Source organism: Protopterus annectens, chromosome 5.part0, assembly GCF_019279795.1.
Source record: "Protopterus annectens isolate FY-2018-M chromosome 5.part0, PAN1.0, whole genome shotgun sequence".
Classification (NCBI taxonomy): domain Eukaryota; kingdom Metazoa; phylum Chordata; order Ceratodontiformes; family Protopteridae; genus Protopterus; species Protopterus annectens.
Window position 1 is genome coordinate 1,128,489,531 of NC_056735.1, and position 14,965 is coordinate 1,128,504,495.

At 44.0% G+C, this 14,965-nt stretch overlaps 1 protein-coding gene across 2 annotated transcripts in view; it reads left to right on the forward strand.

Moving 5' to 3' along the window:
• Positions 1 to 14,965, forward strand: part of EIF5B (eukaryotic translation initiation factor 5B) — a 3,606,765-nt gene that overhangs the window by 2,983,864 nt on the left and 607,936 nt on the right. For both annotated transcript variants that reach the window (XM_044070982.1, XM_044070983.1), the window contains 2 exons: positions 3,076 to 3,152; positions 4,019 to 4,183. In XM_044070982.1, coding sequence (XP_043926917.1) covers positions 3,076 to 3,152; positions 4,019 to 4,183 — 242 coding nt within the window. The remainder of the gene's footprint in view (positions 1 to 3,075; positions 3,153 to 4,018; positions 4,184 to 14,965) is intronic.

Here is a 14,965-nt window from a genome sequence, read left to right on the forward strand (position 1 = left end):
CCCATCTCTGGCTGCATGGTTTTCAGGTTTTTCCATGCCTGGACTATTCTCGCACAAGGCATCAACTCGCTTGGGCCATGGATAATACACACTGTCTCTTTGGGGATCTAGGCATCACAGTTAACCTCTTGTTCCGTGCCAGAGCCTGGAATTTGTTGGGGTTCTTCTGGACACTGTGTTTGAGACTGCAGCGGTTTCCCTGTGCAGAGTCCAGATGATTTGGGAACAGGTTTGTCATCATCTGGATCTGAAGAGTTCCTCAGCCCATTTAATCTTGCAAGCATTTAGGTCAATGGTGGCAGGTATTCAGTTAATTTCTCTCATCAGATATCACATGCTAGCTCTTTAATGGACCTTTGCAGTGCAGTGGTCAGCTCATCTTTATCCCATGGCCATGACTGTCAGGATGTCCCAGGTTTGCAGGTGTCACCTTGCTTGGTGGCTCCAATCCCAAACTTTCCTCTAGGCGGACCCTTTTATTTTCCCAAACCGCAGGCCACGGTGCCCACGGATGCCTCCCTGTTGGGGTGAGGGAGGCATTATCGGGGAAAGATGGTCCAAGGCACGTGATCCCTCTTAGAGACCAAATTGCACATCTGTGTTCCGAAGATGAGAGGAGGAGTCCTGACGTTGCAAACCTTGCAGGACTGTCTCCGTCTTGGGACTGTTGCAATTCAGACAGACAACATGGCAGTCTGGTACATCAGCAAACAGTGGGGGGACGTACTCCTATCCCCTGTGCAGAGAGGCAGTGAGAGTGTGGGAATGGGCAATGTCTTCCATGCACTTTCTTCTTGCAATGCATATTCCCAGCTGTTCCAATGTGCTAGCAGACAAGCTCAGTAGATTTATCCTGACCCCTTACGAGTGGTCCCTGAATCATTCAGTGGCAAATAAGATTTTTGACTATTGGGGGTCTCCCTTTCTGCGATTTCTTTGTCTCCCCGATCAATCACAAATGCAGCAAATACTTTGCCCTGATACTCTCACCAGGAGAGTCACCGAGGGACGCTTTGGTCCACGATTGGCCACCGGGTGTTTTGTATGCCTATCCTCCAACTCCCCTCATTCCCAAAGTCTTACATAAAATTTGTCACCTGAAGACTCTTCTCATCCTCATTGCCCCCTTCTTGCCCCGTCAGATGTGTTTTTTCCCTACTTGGTCTCATCTGAAATATCCTCCTTGGATGTTTGATACAGATCCAAATCTCATTTCCCATCCTTGGGGGCTTCCTCTTCCCAACCTCCAGTCTCTTTGACAGAGTGATACCTCCATTTCCAATGATTATAAGCCAGCACAAGCTGCCTTCCCCAGTGAAGGACATTATTTTGGCTTCTCAAAAGTCTTCTTCTAAGAAGGTGTACTTAAGCAAATGAAAGAGATTTTCTATTTGGGCTCAACAATGTAACTTCCAATCCTGACCTCTTGTTGTTCATGGCCTTCCTTTTTCAACAAGGAACTAGTTTCTCTACAATCAAACTTCAGTTGGCTGCTATAGCCAACTTCTATTTAAACGAAAGTCCCACTTTCTCTTCTAGGCTGTGCAAGGCTTTTCTCAAACGGGTCTTTTTGCTTAGACCTCCTATCAAAGATCTTTCCCCTGCTTGGGATCTCCCTCGGGTGCTACAGCCCTTAGCACAACCTCCTTTTGAGCCTGCGGCTACCTGCGATCTTAAATTCCTGTCTTGGAAGACTTCCTTTTTGGTGACTGTTAACTCTGCAAAGAGGGTTTCTGAATTGCAGGCTCTTTGCATTAAAGCTCCCTTCATGATTTGTCATAAGGATAGTGCATCTCAGAACCAATCCTTACTTCATTGCCAAGGTGGCCTCATAGGCTAATCTTAACCAGTCAATTCAACTCCCTGTTTTTTCCCCCAAGTTTTCAAATAAAGGGGAATATAAACTGCATTGTCTGAATGTACATAGGCAGTTACTTTTCTACTTGAAGAGAACAGAAAATAGCATATCCAATCAGATTTTTGTGGCCTTTTTCTCACATTGCCTGAGAAAGAAAGGTCAGGCAATTTCCAAGGCTTCGTTTTCTCATTGGATCGCTAGCTGTATAGCTCACATTTATGAGAGCAATCACATAGAGCTACCCAGGCCAGTTAAAGTTCATTGCACTAGGTTGGTGGCCATATCTGCTTTCTGGGCAAGAATTTCCTTAACTGATCTTTGTGCTGCTGCCACTTAGTCTAACCCCCATACCTTTGTGACACATAAGTTGGATTTCGTGTCTAGGGGCAGGGCTTCCTTTGATTCTTCTGTGCTCCAGCATGTCCTTTCTTGAGACCTCCCAGGGTTCTGGGTAGCAGAGGACTCTGACCCATCCATGATGAATAATGACATGCATAGCACCAGATGGATAGTTGTGTACTTAGCATAACTTGGAATCTGGGCTGTCCAGTGTCATTATTCATCACGTTCCTAACCTCCTACTGGTGTCTGAGGAGTTAAGGAGTTATGGAGGAAGGTTTCCTTAGTATCTTTTTCCCTTTCTATAGGTAGTCTTCACTGCATTCTATTTTCTATCCAGCAAACTCGATCTGAGGGTTGTGGGTAGCAAGGGATCTTGGGAAGGGAGGAGCTTAAGTTCAGGAGCTGTCTCTCTAGTGCTGGCTAGGGTCCGAGGTCTGATCCCTATACACATCCGTGATAAATAATGACACTGGATAGCCCAGATTCCAAGTTATGGTAAGTACATAACACTTTTTTTTTAGGCCCACTCAGAGATAGATGGCTCCCTTTCTTTGCTGCAATTTTGCAGCTCCACTGTTATTAGTAATAACGGGACCATTTCTCACTTTTGCTGTTATCTTACTCTTTCTGAGAAGAGTGCTTCTTTTTGTGAGATTTACCTTTCTGTTTCTCTCTGTACAGCATGCTTTAGAATGCGGGGTCATGGCTTGCCTTCCTAGAAATGAGGTATATATGTGGTTTCTGCATTATAGATACTACTTCTAGTTGGTTGAGAAGCCTTGTTTCTGACTTCTTTACTTCTAATAGTGTATAACTTGGCACAGCTGATTTGAGCAGCTTTACAGTACTATATTTTTTTTCCATTTTTTTAACAGTATAGTGGAATCAACATTGGCCCTGTTCACAAGAAGGATGTAATGAAGGCCTCAGCAATGCTCGAGCATGATCCACAGTAAGTAACAATTTAAAGTTGGCTGTAATCAAACTTACAGCAGTGCTAGAGCAGTTCTATAAGTTTTAAGTTCACTGTTGTTTTAAAAGTAAATTCCTTTTGATTTCTTGAAGTTATTCAATATATGAAATTTTATCAAGTGGAAAAAAGTCAGTTCCCTGACCTTTCTTTTTGTTTTACAAGTGCATTGGACTAGTCCTGAGTAATGCTTAAAGCGTGTAACTTAATAGAAGTGTTTGCTGTTGCATAGCAGTATAGCAAAGGCATTCATAAATTGAAGTAGATGAATACCAGTAGCATAAGCAGTGATACAGCTGTGTACTATGTCTCCGTTTTGAAAAATTTGATTGGATATACAGTAATTACTGTTGTCATGTGCATTTCAAGACTTTTTCACTTGTAAACACTTGTAAACACACATTCAGGTGCCACTGTGGTGCCCAATGGGAATTTTTTTTTTTTAATTTTTTTATTTCGGAATCTGCTTAAAGTTTGGAGTCTGGAATCTTGCGTCCTGCAAATTATTCTCACTTTAGAGATGTTTATTCTTTGAGAATAAGCACTGGTGGAGAGATACAAGCTTCTCTTACTCTACATATTATTTCATATCAATTCCTTTCTACTTTAAAATACTCCTTTATTTGAGGCATGAGTTTGATGAGCTGTTTTTCTGACTTCATCAATTTAGACAGAAATGACATTACTTGTGTGTTTTGATTGCCTTTATGGATGTATGTTTTTCAAATTATGATCTTTAACATGTATGTTTGAGGAGGTATTCCTAAATTTAAAAAATATTTTTTTTTTTATCTAGACACATTTCTTTATGTCTCAGTATTTATGCTGAAAGCTTTTTTCTTAAACAGGTACTCTGTTATCTTAGCATTTGACGTGAAAATTGAACGTGATGCCCAAGAGATGGCAGACAGCTTAGGTGTTCGAATTTTTAGTGCTGAAATTATTTATCATTTATTTGATGCCTTCACAAAATACAGACAAGACTACAAGAAGCAGAAGCAGGAAGAGTTCAAGTATGTATTTCTTTCTTATTTTTTTTCTTTAGAAAAAAGGATAAACTTGAAATCATAAAGTGAAAACTGTGTAAACAGTGTGGTTGCTATTATTGTTAGTTGATGTTGCAGCTTTCATCCGATCAAGAGATAATTTTATGACCGGAAGCATTGTATGTTCTTGTTCCTTACAGTAGGGAAGTACTGCTAGGCCATACAGTTGGTGTGGATCATAATGGTCATCCTTGGATGGTTATATGAATCTCTATTGCAGTCAACCTTACACTTGGAGCTTCTACCACAAAAGTGATAATTCAATAAAGGTATTTAAAAAAAAAAACACTTAAAGGGAAACTTCTGTATTGTAAGTGTATATCAGGTCTTACTCTTTTGACTTGCATTACTCCCAAACAAGGGTGTGATTCCCTCCCTGTCCTCTCCTAAGGAAGGATACGGGAAAATAACAGCTGGTCTAGCACTGGATAATGGCTCCGAATAAAAGTGTCTTATACTACAGTTTAAAACAAATCTTGGGTGAGAACACAGGAGAGAGGGTTGAGAGTCTTTGCATTGCAGATGCCATCTTGTACTATTATTCTTGCAAAGCAGTCATTCCTCTAAAAGATAAATATGCAGGTTTTGAATTGAGATATCAGTTGAATGCACATGGGCTAACCACTGATGAGAATTCTGTTAAACAGGACATGCAAGGATCTGATGATGTGATGGCTTCAAAAGGGTTTTTTTTTCCAGAGGCATAACATAAGGTAGGCACCAAGGCTTTGGAATATGCAAGAGTCTCAGGGGGACATGGTGCTTTCAAGCCTAGGAAAATCATCCAGGATCTGCCTAAGCTTCACTCATTTCTCATCTACCTGTTCATTTGGGAGCTTTTTTCTTTACAAGGGTAATATCTAGAACTTATGGCAGTTGGTAGTCATGGTAACCTGAGACTGCCTCAAGATTCTTGTCAAAGTAGCTTTGGAATGATAGTTCCTTTTAACACAGTATTTGTATTTAATAAATGAGCAAAGATGCCATAAGAAGTGACACTGTGGTCTTGACCCAAGCAGCAAAGACAGTGTGTGAAAATCTTTAAGGAGAATTTGCTGGACGAATGTGAACTTAGACTTTGTAGGCAGTGGACACACCCTAACATCTCATTCACCAATATCAAGAAATCTATATAAAAAAGGTCCCCAGTGGGGTACTTATCTGCAAGTTTTCCTTGCTTGTGCCAAACTGACATACTGCAATTGTGACTCATGAGAACACAAACTGAAGCAAGACAGAACTAGAGATGGCATGGATAAACATCAGATGTTCTTCATCTCACATTGCTGCAGTCATAACCTGTGGGGTAGTCCGCTGTCTTCGGTCGGCCCGAATACCAAAGTGTTAGGCTGGCGTCGGTCATGGGCGCTTAGATCTGACGTCAGTACGCCGTGGTACTAAAGCGCATGACCGACGTCATATCCCCAGCCTTTCTTGCCGCATGGTCCGAAGCAGAAGCAGCGTTTGCAAGTGCCGTTCGGCGTCCTGAAATTTTCGTATTCTGAGTTCAGACCGAAGACCAAGTTGGGCTAAGTACCCCGTTGGGGAATATTTTTGTCTTTTCTTGCCTCAGTTAAATCCGGATGTCAGAAAAAGTGAATAATTGTATTTCTTGTGGGAAACAGATACCTCATAGGGATTACCACTCTCTTTGTATTCCTTGTTTGGGGCCTGAGCACGACGTAGTCGGGTGTCGCTTTTGTGCTAAATTTAATAAGCGCACTATTAAGCGTAGGTTAGATTGTGCTAGGCTTGTCTTCGGTAAGCGGTGTAATTATAATATGCCGTCGGATCCTCCGACGCCCGCTACCGCGAAGAAGCGTAAGGAGAAATCTTTGAAATCTAGGCAGGATGAGTCGTCCGTTCCGGACGCCGGTTCTTTAGAGACCACGGTGGAGTCTGTGGATCCGGCCGAGGTTTCAGTTGAGTCTCAGGGGGAACCTTTAGTTTTGCAAGATGTGGCCTCTCAGGAGTCAGGTCAGGCTGAGGGGGCCTCTCAGGTTGCTGTACTCCCTTCTTTGCATAAGGTGGTTAGGCCTTCTCCCTCTGTCTCTAAGGTACCTTCAAAGGCCAGGCCTGGTTTGTCTTCCTCTGGCGTCAGTCCTAGTTCTGCAGGTTCTGTGCCTAAAAAACACATGCTTAAAATGGCAGAAGATTTAATTACCTTGATTAGAGGTTCTATGCCCCCTCCAGATAAGAGGCCTAGGGTGGAGCCAGAAGTGGAAGGATTGGAACATTCTTCAGATTATTCAGAGTCTTCGGCTGAAGACATTCAGGATTTTCCCCCTTATTCTGATTCTGATGCAGAAGATTCTAGTCCCTCTGCTTCCCCTCCAGAGGATTTTTCTTTTTCAGAAACCCTGCATTCTATGAGGGAGCATTTTAAATGGGAAGGTCAGGATTTCTCAGATTCCCGAAAGAGGCTTAGGGAATTCTTGTTTTTACCACAACATAGGCCCTTGGCTATACCTCCGGTTTTAGATGTTGTGCAGGATGTTTTCTCTGAGGCTTCACTTAATCCAGACTCTTTACCTCCTGCCCCGGTTAAGCCAGATAGGTATTACAGGGTGCCAGAGGCTCATAAGTATTTGTATAAGAGCCCTAGGGCGGACCCTGAAACTATTAGCCAGGGTCCTAAGGGTGTCAGGGCTTCTGTGGTAAAGAATCCAGTTCCTATGGATAAGGACTCTAGAGCTCTGGATAGGTGGGGTAAAAAAGTGTATACCTCTTCCACTCTTGCAATGAGGGCTTTAAATTGCCAGTTTCATATGCTGAAATACCAGAATTTTCTTCTTAGTCAATTGAAATCTAAGGTGGATGCTTTAGCAGAGGGCATAGAGTGTAAAGAATTACAGGATTTGGTTCATGCCTCTGATCAGGTGGGTAAGCATTCTTTGCAGTGTGGTTTTGATGCTTTGCAGGCCTCTTCTAGGGTGGCTGCCACTGGATCTGTTATTCGTAGGCACGCTTGGCTTAAGGATCAGAACTTGTCAGAGCATGTTAAAGCTCGAATTTTGGATGCTCCCCTTCAGTCTGAAGTTTTGTTTGGTTCTCCTGTGGAGTCAGTCTTGAAGAAAATGGAGGACAAAGCTAAGTCTATGCAGACTGTTAAAGATTTCTTGCAAGTGCAGCCCCCTAAGTTTAGCAGGAATTGGCCTACTAAGGGATGGGCTTACCCTTCTTCTGATTTACAGTCTAGGGGCAGATCTAGGCATGGTAGGGGCAGAGCTCATGCACAGGGGTCTTTTAGGCCTAGGACGTGGAGTTCCCCTGCGCAGTTTGCTGGTGAGGGCAGGGGCCAGTCCTTTCGTAAACAGACCCAATGACCTGCATTTTCAGCTGCCCGATCCTTCTTGTCTGGCAGCTCCTCTAGGGGGAAAGTTGGCACTTTTCAGGCAAAATTGGCTTATAGTCACCCAGGACAAATGGGTGTTGGACATTATAAACCGAGGCTACAAGTTTTATTTCCACACATTGCCCCCTTTCAAAGGCATGCCAGACGTTCCTCCTCAGCAAAAGGCAGAGGCTCACAAACAGATTTCTTTACTTATTCAAATGGGAGCTATCCAGCAGGTTCCTCCATTAGAGGTGGGCCTAGGATTTTATTCTCGCCTGTTTCTTGTACCAAAGAAGGGAGACACTTGGAGGCCAATTCTGGATTTGTCTATTCTCAACACATACCTGGACATTCCAAAATTCAAAATGTTGACTTTGCAACAACTTCTACCTATGCTAGGCAGAGATCACTGGATGGTAACTCTGGATCTCAAGGAGGCTTATCTTCATATTCCTATCAGGCCAAGCTGCAGGAGATTCCTGCGTTTTCGGGCTGGGACTTTACATGATCAGTTCTCTGCATTGCCCTTTGGCTTATCTACTGCGCCCAGGGTATTCACAAAGGTTCTGGCTCCGGTGATAGCCTTCTTCCGGTTAAGAGGAATACAAATTTATCCTTATTTGGACGATTGCCTGATTCTTGCTCAAGACAAAGACAAGCTACTTCACTATCTTCAGTATGTTATGGCAGTGTTAAGGTGCCTAGGGTATTCTGTGAACGAAATAAAGTCCAGTCTAGTACCCTCTCAGGACATGTGCTTTCTGGGTGTGAGACTGAATACAGCTTCTCAGAATGCATTTTTGACCCCGGACAAGCAAAGAAATCTTTCCCTTTACTTCCAACAATTGTCTCACCTGTCCAGGTTGACTGCAAGGACAGTCCTTCAAGCCTTGGGGTTCATGGCATCTTGTATTCTGGTGCTTCCCAATGCCAAACTGCATATGAGGAAGTTACAATGGTATCTCAAGAGTGTATGGACACAACACTGCCACAATTTGGACACTGTCATTCAGATAATACCTTGCATTCAAAAGGAATTTTTGTGGTGGGCTCAGGAATGTCACCTAAACAAGGGACTCTCTGTGACCCGACCAGAGGCGAGTCAGATCTTAACGACAGATGCCTCGGACAAGGCTTGGGGTGCACACCTCAATGGAAAATGGGTTCAAGACATGTGGCCTGCCAGACTTCAACATTTGCATATCAACAGGAAGGAGATGTTAGCAGTCCAATTTGCATTGATGGCCTTCAAGGATCTACTACACCCAGGACAAGTGTTGATTCAAACAGACAACACAACTGTCATGTGGTACATCAACAAGCAAGGGGGAACCCATTCGTACCCACTATGCAGGCAAGCTATGATTTTGTGGGAGACGGCTCTCAGTTTGCACCTCACTCTTCAAGCAAGGTTCCTGCCAGGAGCACAGAACTCCTTAGCGGATGTTTTGAGCAGACAGATGGTGGATCCTCACAAGTGGAAACTGGATCCTCATGTATTTCGACAGTTGACAGTGCTTTGGGGGACTCCAGTCATAGATCTGTTCGCTTCTCCACTAAATTTCCAGCTGCCAAAGTTTTGCACAAAGATGTTTCATCCAAAAGCTTGGAAAGTGGATGCTCTATCATTCAGTTGGAGCAATCTTCACGTCTACGCCTTTCCTCCTCTGCCTCTTCTTCCCAAGGTGCTCTTGAAGGTCAGACGGGACAAGCCCTCCATGATTCTTATAGCTCCAGATTGGCCACGTCAGCACTGGTACCCTCTACTGAGGAGTTTAGTACAGGAGCCTCCTTGGCCTTTGCCATCAAGTCCACACCTTTTGACCCAGGCAGGCAATCATTTCCTCAATGTCAACATACAGTCCCTGCATCTGACAGCCTGGCATATTCTGTTCTAGACCCTGGAGGGTCGCAGCTTCCTCAACAAGTTTTGAATGTTATTTTGGAGGCCAGACGGCCTAGTACAAGGAAGGTTTATGCTGATAAATGGAGGAGATTTTTTCTTTGGAGCAAAGCAAAGTGCTTTGATGTTTCAGTACCTAATTTGAGTGTTTCACTTCAGTATCTTACAGAACTATTGGACAAAGGTTTGTCTTTCTCCTCTGTAAAAGTTCATGCTGCAGCCATTTCTGCTCACTATGACTGTGACCCACCTTTATTCTCTCACCCTTTGTTCAAGCAATTTCTTAGAGGGGCAAAGAACATAAGACCCCCGCGTAGAGCTCCTACTCCTTCCTGGGATCTCAATTTTGTGTTGGAGAAACTCACTTTACCTCCTTTTGAACCTGCAGCTACAGCTGAGTTGAAGTTTTTGTCTTGGAAGACAGCTTTTTTGTTGGCCATTACGTCTGCTAGAAGGGTATCTGAATTACAGGCTCTAATGGCAGTTGAACCCTTCCTAATATTTCATAAGGACAGGGTCTCTTTGCGTACTAACCCTACCTTCATGCCTAAAGTGGTCTCAAATGTGGCCTTGAACCAGTCTATTCATCTGCCTACATTTTATGCTGATCCCCAAAATAAAGGGGAAAAGATTTTGCATTCTTTGGATATTCACAGACAGTTGCATTATTATTTGAGCAGAACTAAAGGGTTCAGGCAGTCTCAACAGTTGTTTGTTTCTTTTGCTTTGGGTACTCAGGGAAAACCTGTTTCTAAACAAACTATTTCTAAGTGGATTGGTCATTGTATTGCTTTTGTTATTCTCATCATGGTAAGGAGATTCCGGCTGGAATCAGACCTCATTCCACTAGGGCTACTGCCACTTCTACTGCTTTTCTGAGGGGCGTAGCTACTAAAGATATTTTGGAGGCAGCTACTTGGAGTTCAGTGCACACTTTTTCAAACATTATCATCTCCCTCTTTATTCCAAATCTAGGGCTGGGTTTGCCACTGCAGTTTTGCAGGGCATGTTAGCAGCTCCCAATGCTTTATGATTTTGCCAACCTCCCTTTCCCTTTGCTTTGGGATTCTACCCACAGGTTATGACTGCAGCAATGTGAGATGAAGAACATAGTACAGTTTTGTACCTACCATAAATGTAGATGTTCGAAGATCCACATTGCTGCAGTCCAATTTTCCCTCCCTCCTGCCCCACTGTAGTTTGAGGTGGTTGTGTGGTTTGGGTTGTAGATGTTCTTCATTCCACATTGCTGCAGTCCTAACACTTGGGTAGTCCGCTGTCCCAGTCGGCCCGAATACCAAAGTATATGGCTGACGTCGGTCAAGGCGCATTAGTCTGACGTCAGGACGTCAGGGTACAAATGCGCATGACCGACGTCATATCCTCAGTCTTTTTTGCCGCATGGTCCGATGCAGAAGCAGTTTTGCGAGTGCAGGTTGGCATTCTGAAATTTTCTGAAGTCGGAGTTTCAGACCGAATCAAAGTTGGCTAAGTACCCCGTTGGGGAATATTTTGTTTTTTTCTTGCCTCAGTATTTAACCGGATAAACCGGATGTCAGAAAAAGTGAATAACTGTATTTCTTGTGGGAAACAGATACCTCATAGGGATTACCATACCTTGTGTATACCTTGTTTAGGGCCTGAGCACGACGTTGTTGGATGCCGCTCTTGTGCTAGATTTAACAAACGCACTATTAAGAGAAGGTTAGACTGTGCCAGGTTAGTTTTTGGGAAGCGTTGTAATTATAAAATGCCGTCGGATGCTCCGACGCCCGCTTCGTCCAAAAAGCACAAGGACAAAGCAGCAAAGCCTAGATTGGAAGAACCGTCAGTCCCAGACGTCGGTTCTTTAGAAGGCTCAGTGGAGCCGGAGGTTCTGCCAGGAGTTTCTTTGGAGTCTCAGGGAGAGACTTTACTGTTACAGGATGTGCCCTCTCAGGAGGTAGGCCAGGCTGAAGGGGCTTCTCAGGTGGCTGTTCTTCCCTCTCTTCCTAAGGCGGTTAGAGCCTCCCCTTCTGTTTCCAAGGCTTCTTTGAGAGGCAGGCCAGGTTTAACTTCAGTGGGGGTTTCTCCTAGCTCTTCAGGATCTTTGCCTAAGAAACATATGCTTAAAATGGCAGAAGATTTGATTACTATGATTAGAGGTTCTATGCCCCCTCCTGATAAGAGGCCTAGGGTGGAACCTGAGTTTGAGAGTTTTGAGCAGTGTTCGGAGGCTTCTGAGTCTTCGGCTGAAGACTTGCAGGAGTATCCTCCTTATTCTGATTCTGATGTGGATGATTCTACTCCTTCAGCTTCTCCTCCTGTGGATTTTTCATTTTCAGAGACTCTTCATTCCATGAGGGAGCATTTTAAATGGGAAGGTCAAGATTTCTCTGATTCCAGGAAGAGGCTTAGGGAATTTTTGTTTTTACCACAGCATAGGCCTTTAGCTATACCTCCTGTTCTGAATGTGGTGGAAGATGTTTTTGCAGAGGCTTCCCTGAACCCTGATTCTTTGCCTCCTGCCCCAGTTAAACCAGATAGGTACTATAGGGTGCCTGAAGCTCATAAGTATCTTTTAAGAGTCCTAGGGCAGACCCGAAACTGTCTCTCAGGGGCCTAAAGGTGTTAAGGCTTCTGTTGTTAAAAATCCTGTTCCTCCTGATAAAGAGGCAAGGGCTTTGGATAGATGGGGAAAGAAAGTGTATACTACTTCCACTTTAGCCATGAGGGCGTTGAATTGCCAGTTTCACATGTTAAAATATCAAAATTATCTCCTTTCACAATTGAAGTCTAAGGTGGATGCTCTGGCAGAAGGTATTGAGTGTAAAGAGTTGCAGGATTTAGTTCATGTGTCTGAACAGGTGGGTAAGCATTCCTTGCAATGTGGTTTTGATGCTGTGCAGGCCTCCTCGAGGGTGGCTGCCACTGGTTCTGTTCTTCGTAGGCACGCCTGGTTGAGGGATCAGAATTTAGCTGAGCATGTTAAGACAAGGATTTTGGATGCTCCATTACAGTCTGACGTGTTGTTTGGTTCGCCTGTGGAAGCAGTTTTAAAGAAAATGGAGGACAAGGCTAAGTCTATGCAGACTGTTAAAGATTTTTTGCAGGTACAGCCTCCGAAGTTTAGTAGAAATTGGCCTACTAAGGGATGGACATATCCTGCTTATGATTCCCAGTCTAGGGGTAGGTCTAGACGTGGTAGGGGCAGAGCTCAAGGTTCTTTTAGGCCTAGAACAGGAGTTCACCTGCTCAGTCTTCTGGTGAGGGCAGGGGTCATTCCTTTCGTAAACAGACCCAATGACCTGCCTTTTCAGCTGCCAGTACATTCTCGTCTGGCAGCACCTTTGGGAGGAAGGCTGGCTCTTTTCAAAGAAAATTGGGATTTAATTACCCAAGACAGATGGGTATTGGACATCATTCACCACGGTTACAGGTTTTATTTCCATACCTTGCCTCCTTTCAAAGGCATGCCAGACATTCCTCCTCTACAAAGAAAAGAGGCTCACAAGCAAATTTCTCTGTTACTCCAAATAGGGGCCATTCAGCCGGTTCCTGTGCCAGAAAGGGGCCTAGGATTTTATTCTCGCCTGTTCCTAGTACCAAAGAAGGGGAACACGTGGAGACCAATTTTGGATTTATCTATCCTCAACACTTATCTGGACATTCCCAAGTTCAAAATGTTGACGTTACAACAGCTTTTACCTCTGCTGGGCAAAGATCACTGGATGGTAACTTTAGATCTCAAGGAGGCTTACCTTCATGTGCCTATCAGACTAAGTTGCAGGAAGTATCTGCGTTTCGAGCTGGGAATTCCCATTATCAGTTCTCTGCATTGCCCTTTGGCTTATCTACTGCCCAGAGTATTCACAAAGGTTCTGGCTCCAGTGATAGCTTACTTCAGGCTAAAAGGAATACAAATCTATCCTTACTTGGACGACTGCCTGATTCTGGCTCAAGAAAAGGAAGACCTTTACAGCATTTGGAATATGATAGCAGTGCTAAGATGCCTAGGGTATTCTGTGAGCGAAATAAAGTCCAGTCTAGTACCCTCTCAAGACATGTGCTTTCTGGGTGTGAGACTGAATACAGCAGCCCAGATGGCCTTTTTAACCCCGGACAAACAAAAGAATCTTTCCATTTACTTCCATCAACTATCTCTTCAGTCCGGGCTGACTGCAAGGACAGTCCTTCAAGCCTTAGGGTTCATGGCATCTTGTATTCTGGTGCTTCCCAATGCCAAACTGCATATGAGGAAGCTGCAATGGTATCTCAAAATGTATGGACACAGCACTGCCAGGATTTGGACACTGTCATTCAAATAATACCTTGCATTCAACAGGAATTTTTGTGGTGGGCTCAGGAATGTCACCTAAACAAGGGACTCTCTGTGACCCGGCCAGAGGCGAGTCAGATTCTAACGACAGATGCCTCAGACATTGCTTGGGGAGCTCATCTAAATGGAAAGTGGATACAAGACAAGTGGCCTGCCAGACTACAGCATCTACATATCAACATGAAGGAGATGTTAGCAGTCCAGTTTGCATTAATGGCTTTCAAGGAGTTACTTCTTCCAGGGCAGGTGTTGATTCTAACAGACAACACAACTGTCATGTGGTACATCAACAAACAAGGGGGAACACATTCTTACCCGTTATGCAGGCAAGCAATGATTTTATGGGAGACTGCGCTCAGCTTGCAACTAACTCTTCAGGCAAGGTTTCTGCCGCGAGCACAGAACTCCTTAGCAGATGTGTTAAGCAGACAAATCATGGATCCCCACGAGTGGAAACTGGATCTTCATGTATTTCGGAAATTGACAGTGTCATGGGGAACTCCAGACATAGATCTGTTCGCTTCTCCACTAAACCACCAGCTGCCAAAGTTTTGCACAAAGAGGTTTCATCACACAGCTTGGAAAGTGGATGCTCTTTCTTTCAGTTGGAAAAATCTTCATGTGTATGCCTTTCCACCTCTGCCTCTTCTCTCAAAGGTGCTCCTAAAGGTCAGACAAGACAAGCCAAGGATGATTTTAATAGCTCCAGATTGGCCTCGGCAACACTGGTACCCATTACTGAGGAGTCTGGTAAGGAAGCCTCCAAGGCCTTTACCTTTGATTCCACACCTGTTGTCTCAGAGGAACGGTCATCTGCTCAATGTCAAGCTTCACTCTCTTCATCTAACAGCCTGGCATATTCTGTTTTGAAACACAGCAGGTCTCAACTTCCTCATCAAGTTTTAAATGTGATTATGGAAGCCAGAAGACCTAGTACAAGGAAAGTGTACGCAGAAAAATGGAAGAGATTTTTATTTTGGAGTGCAGCAAAGAATTTGGAGATTTCTGAGCCTAATTTGAGTGTGGCTCTTCAATATCTTACTGAGTTATTGGACAAAGGTTTGTCTTTCTCTTCCATTAAGATTCATGCTGCAGCAATTTCAGCTCACTATGATTGTGACCCACCATTGTTTTCGCATCCCTTGTTCAAGCAATTTCTTAGAGGGGCAAAGAATATAAGACCCCCACGTA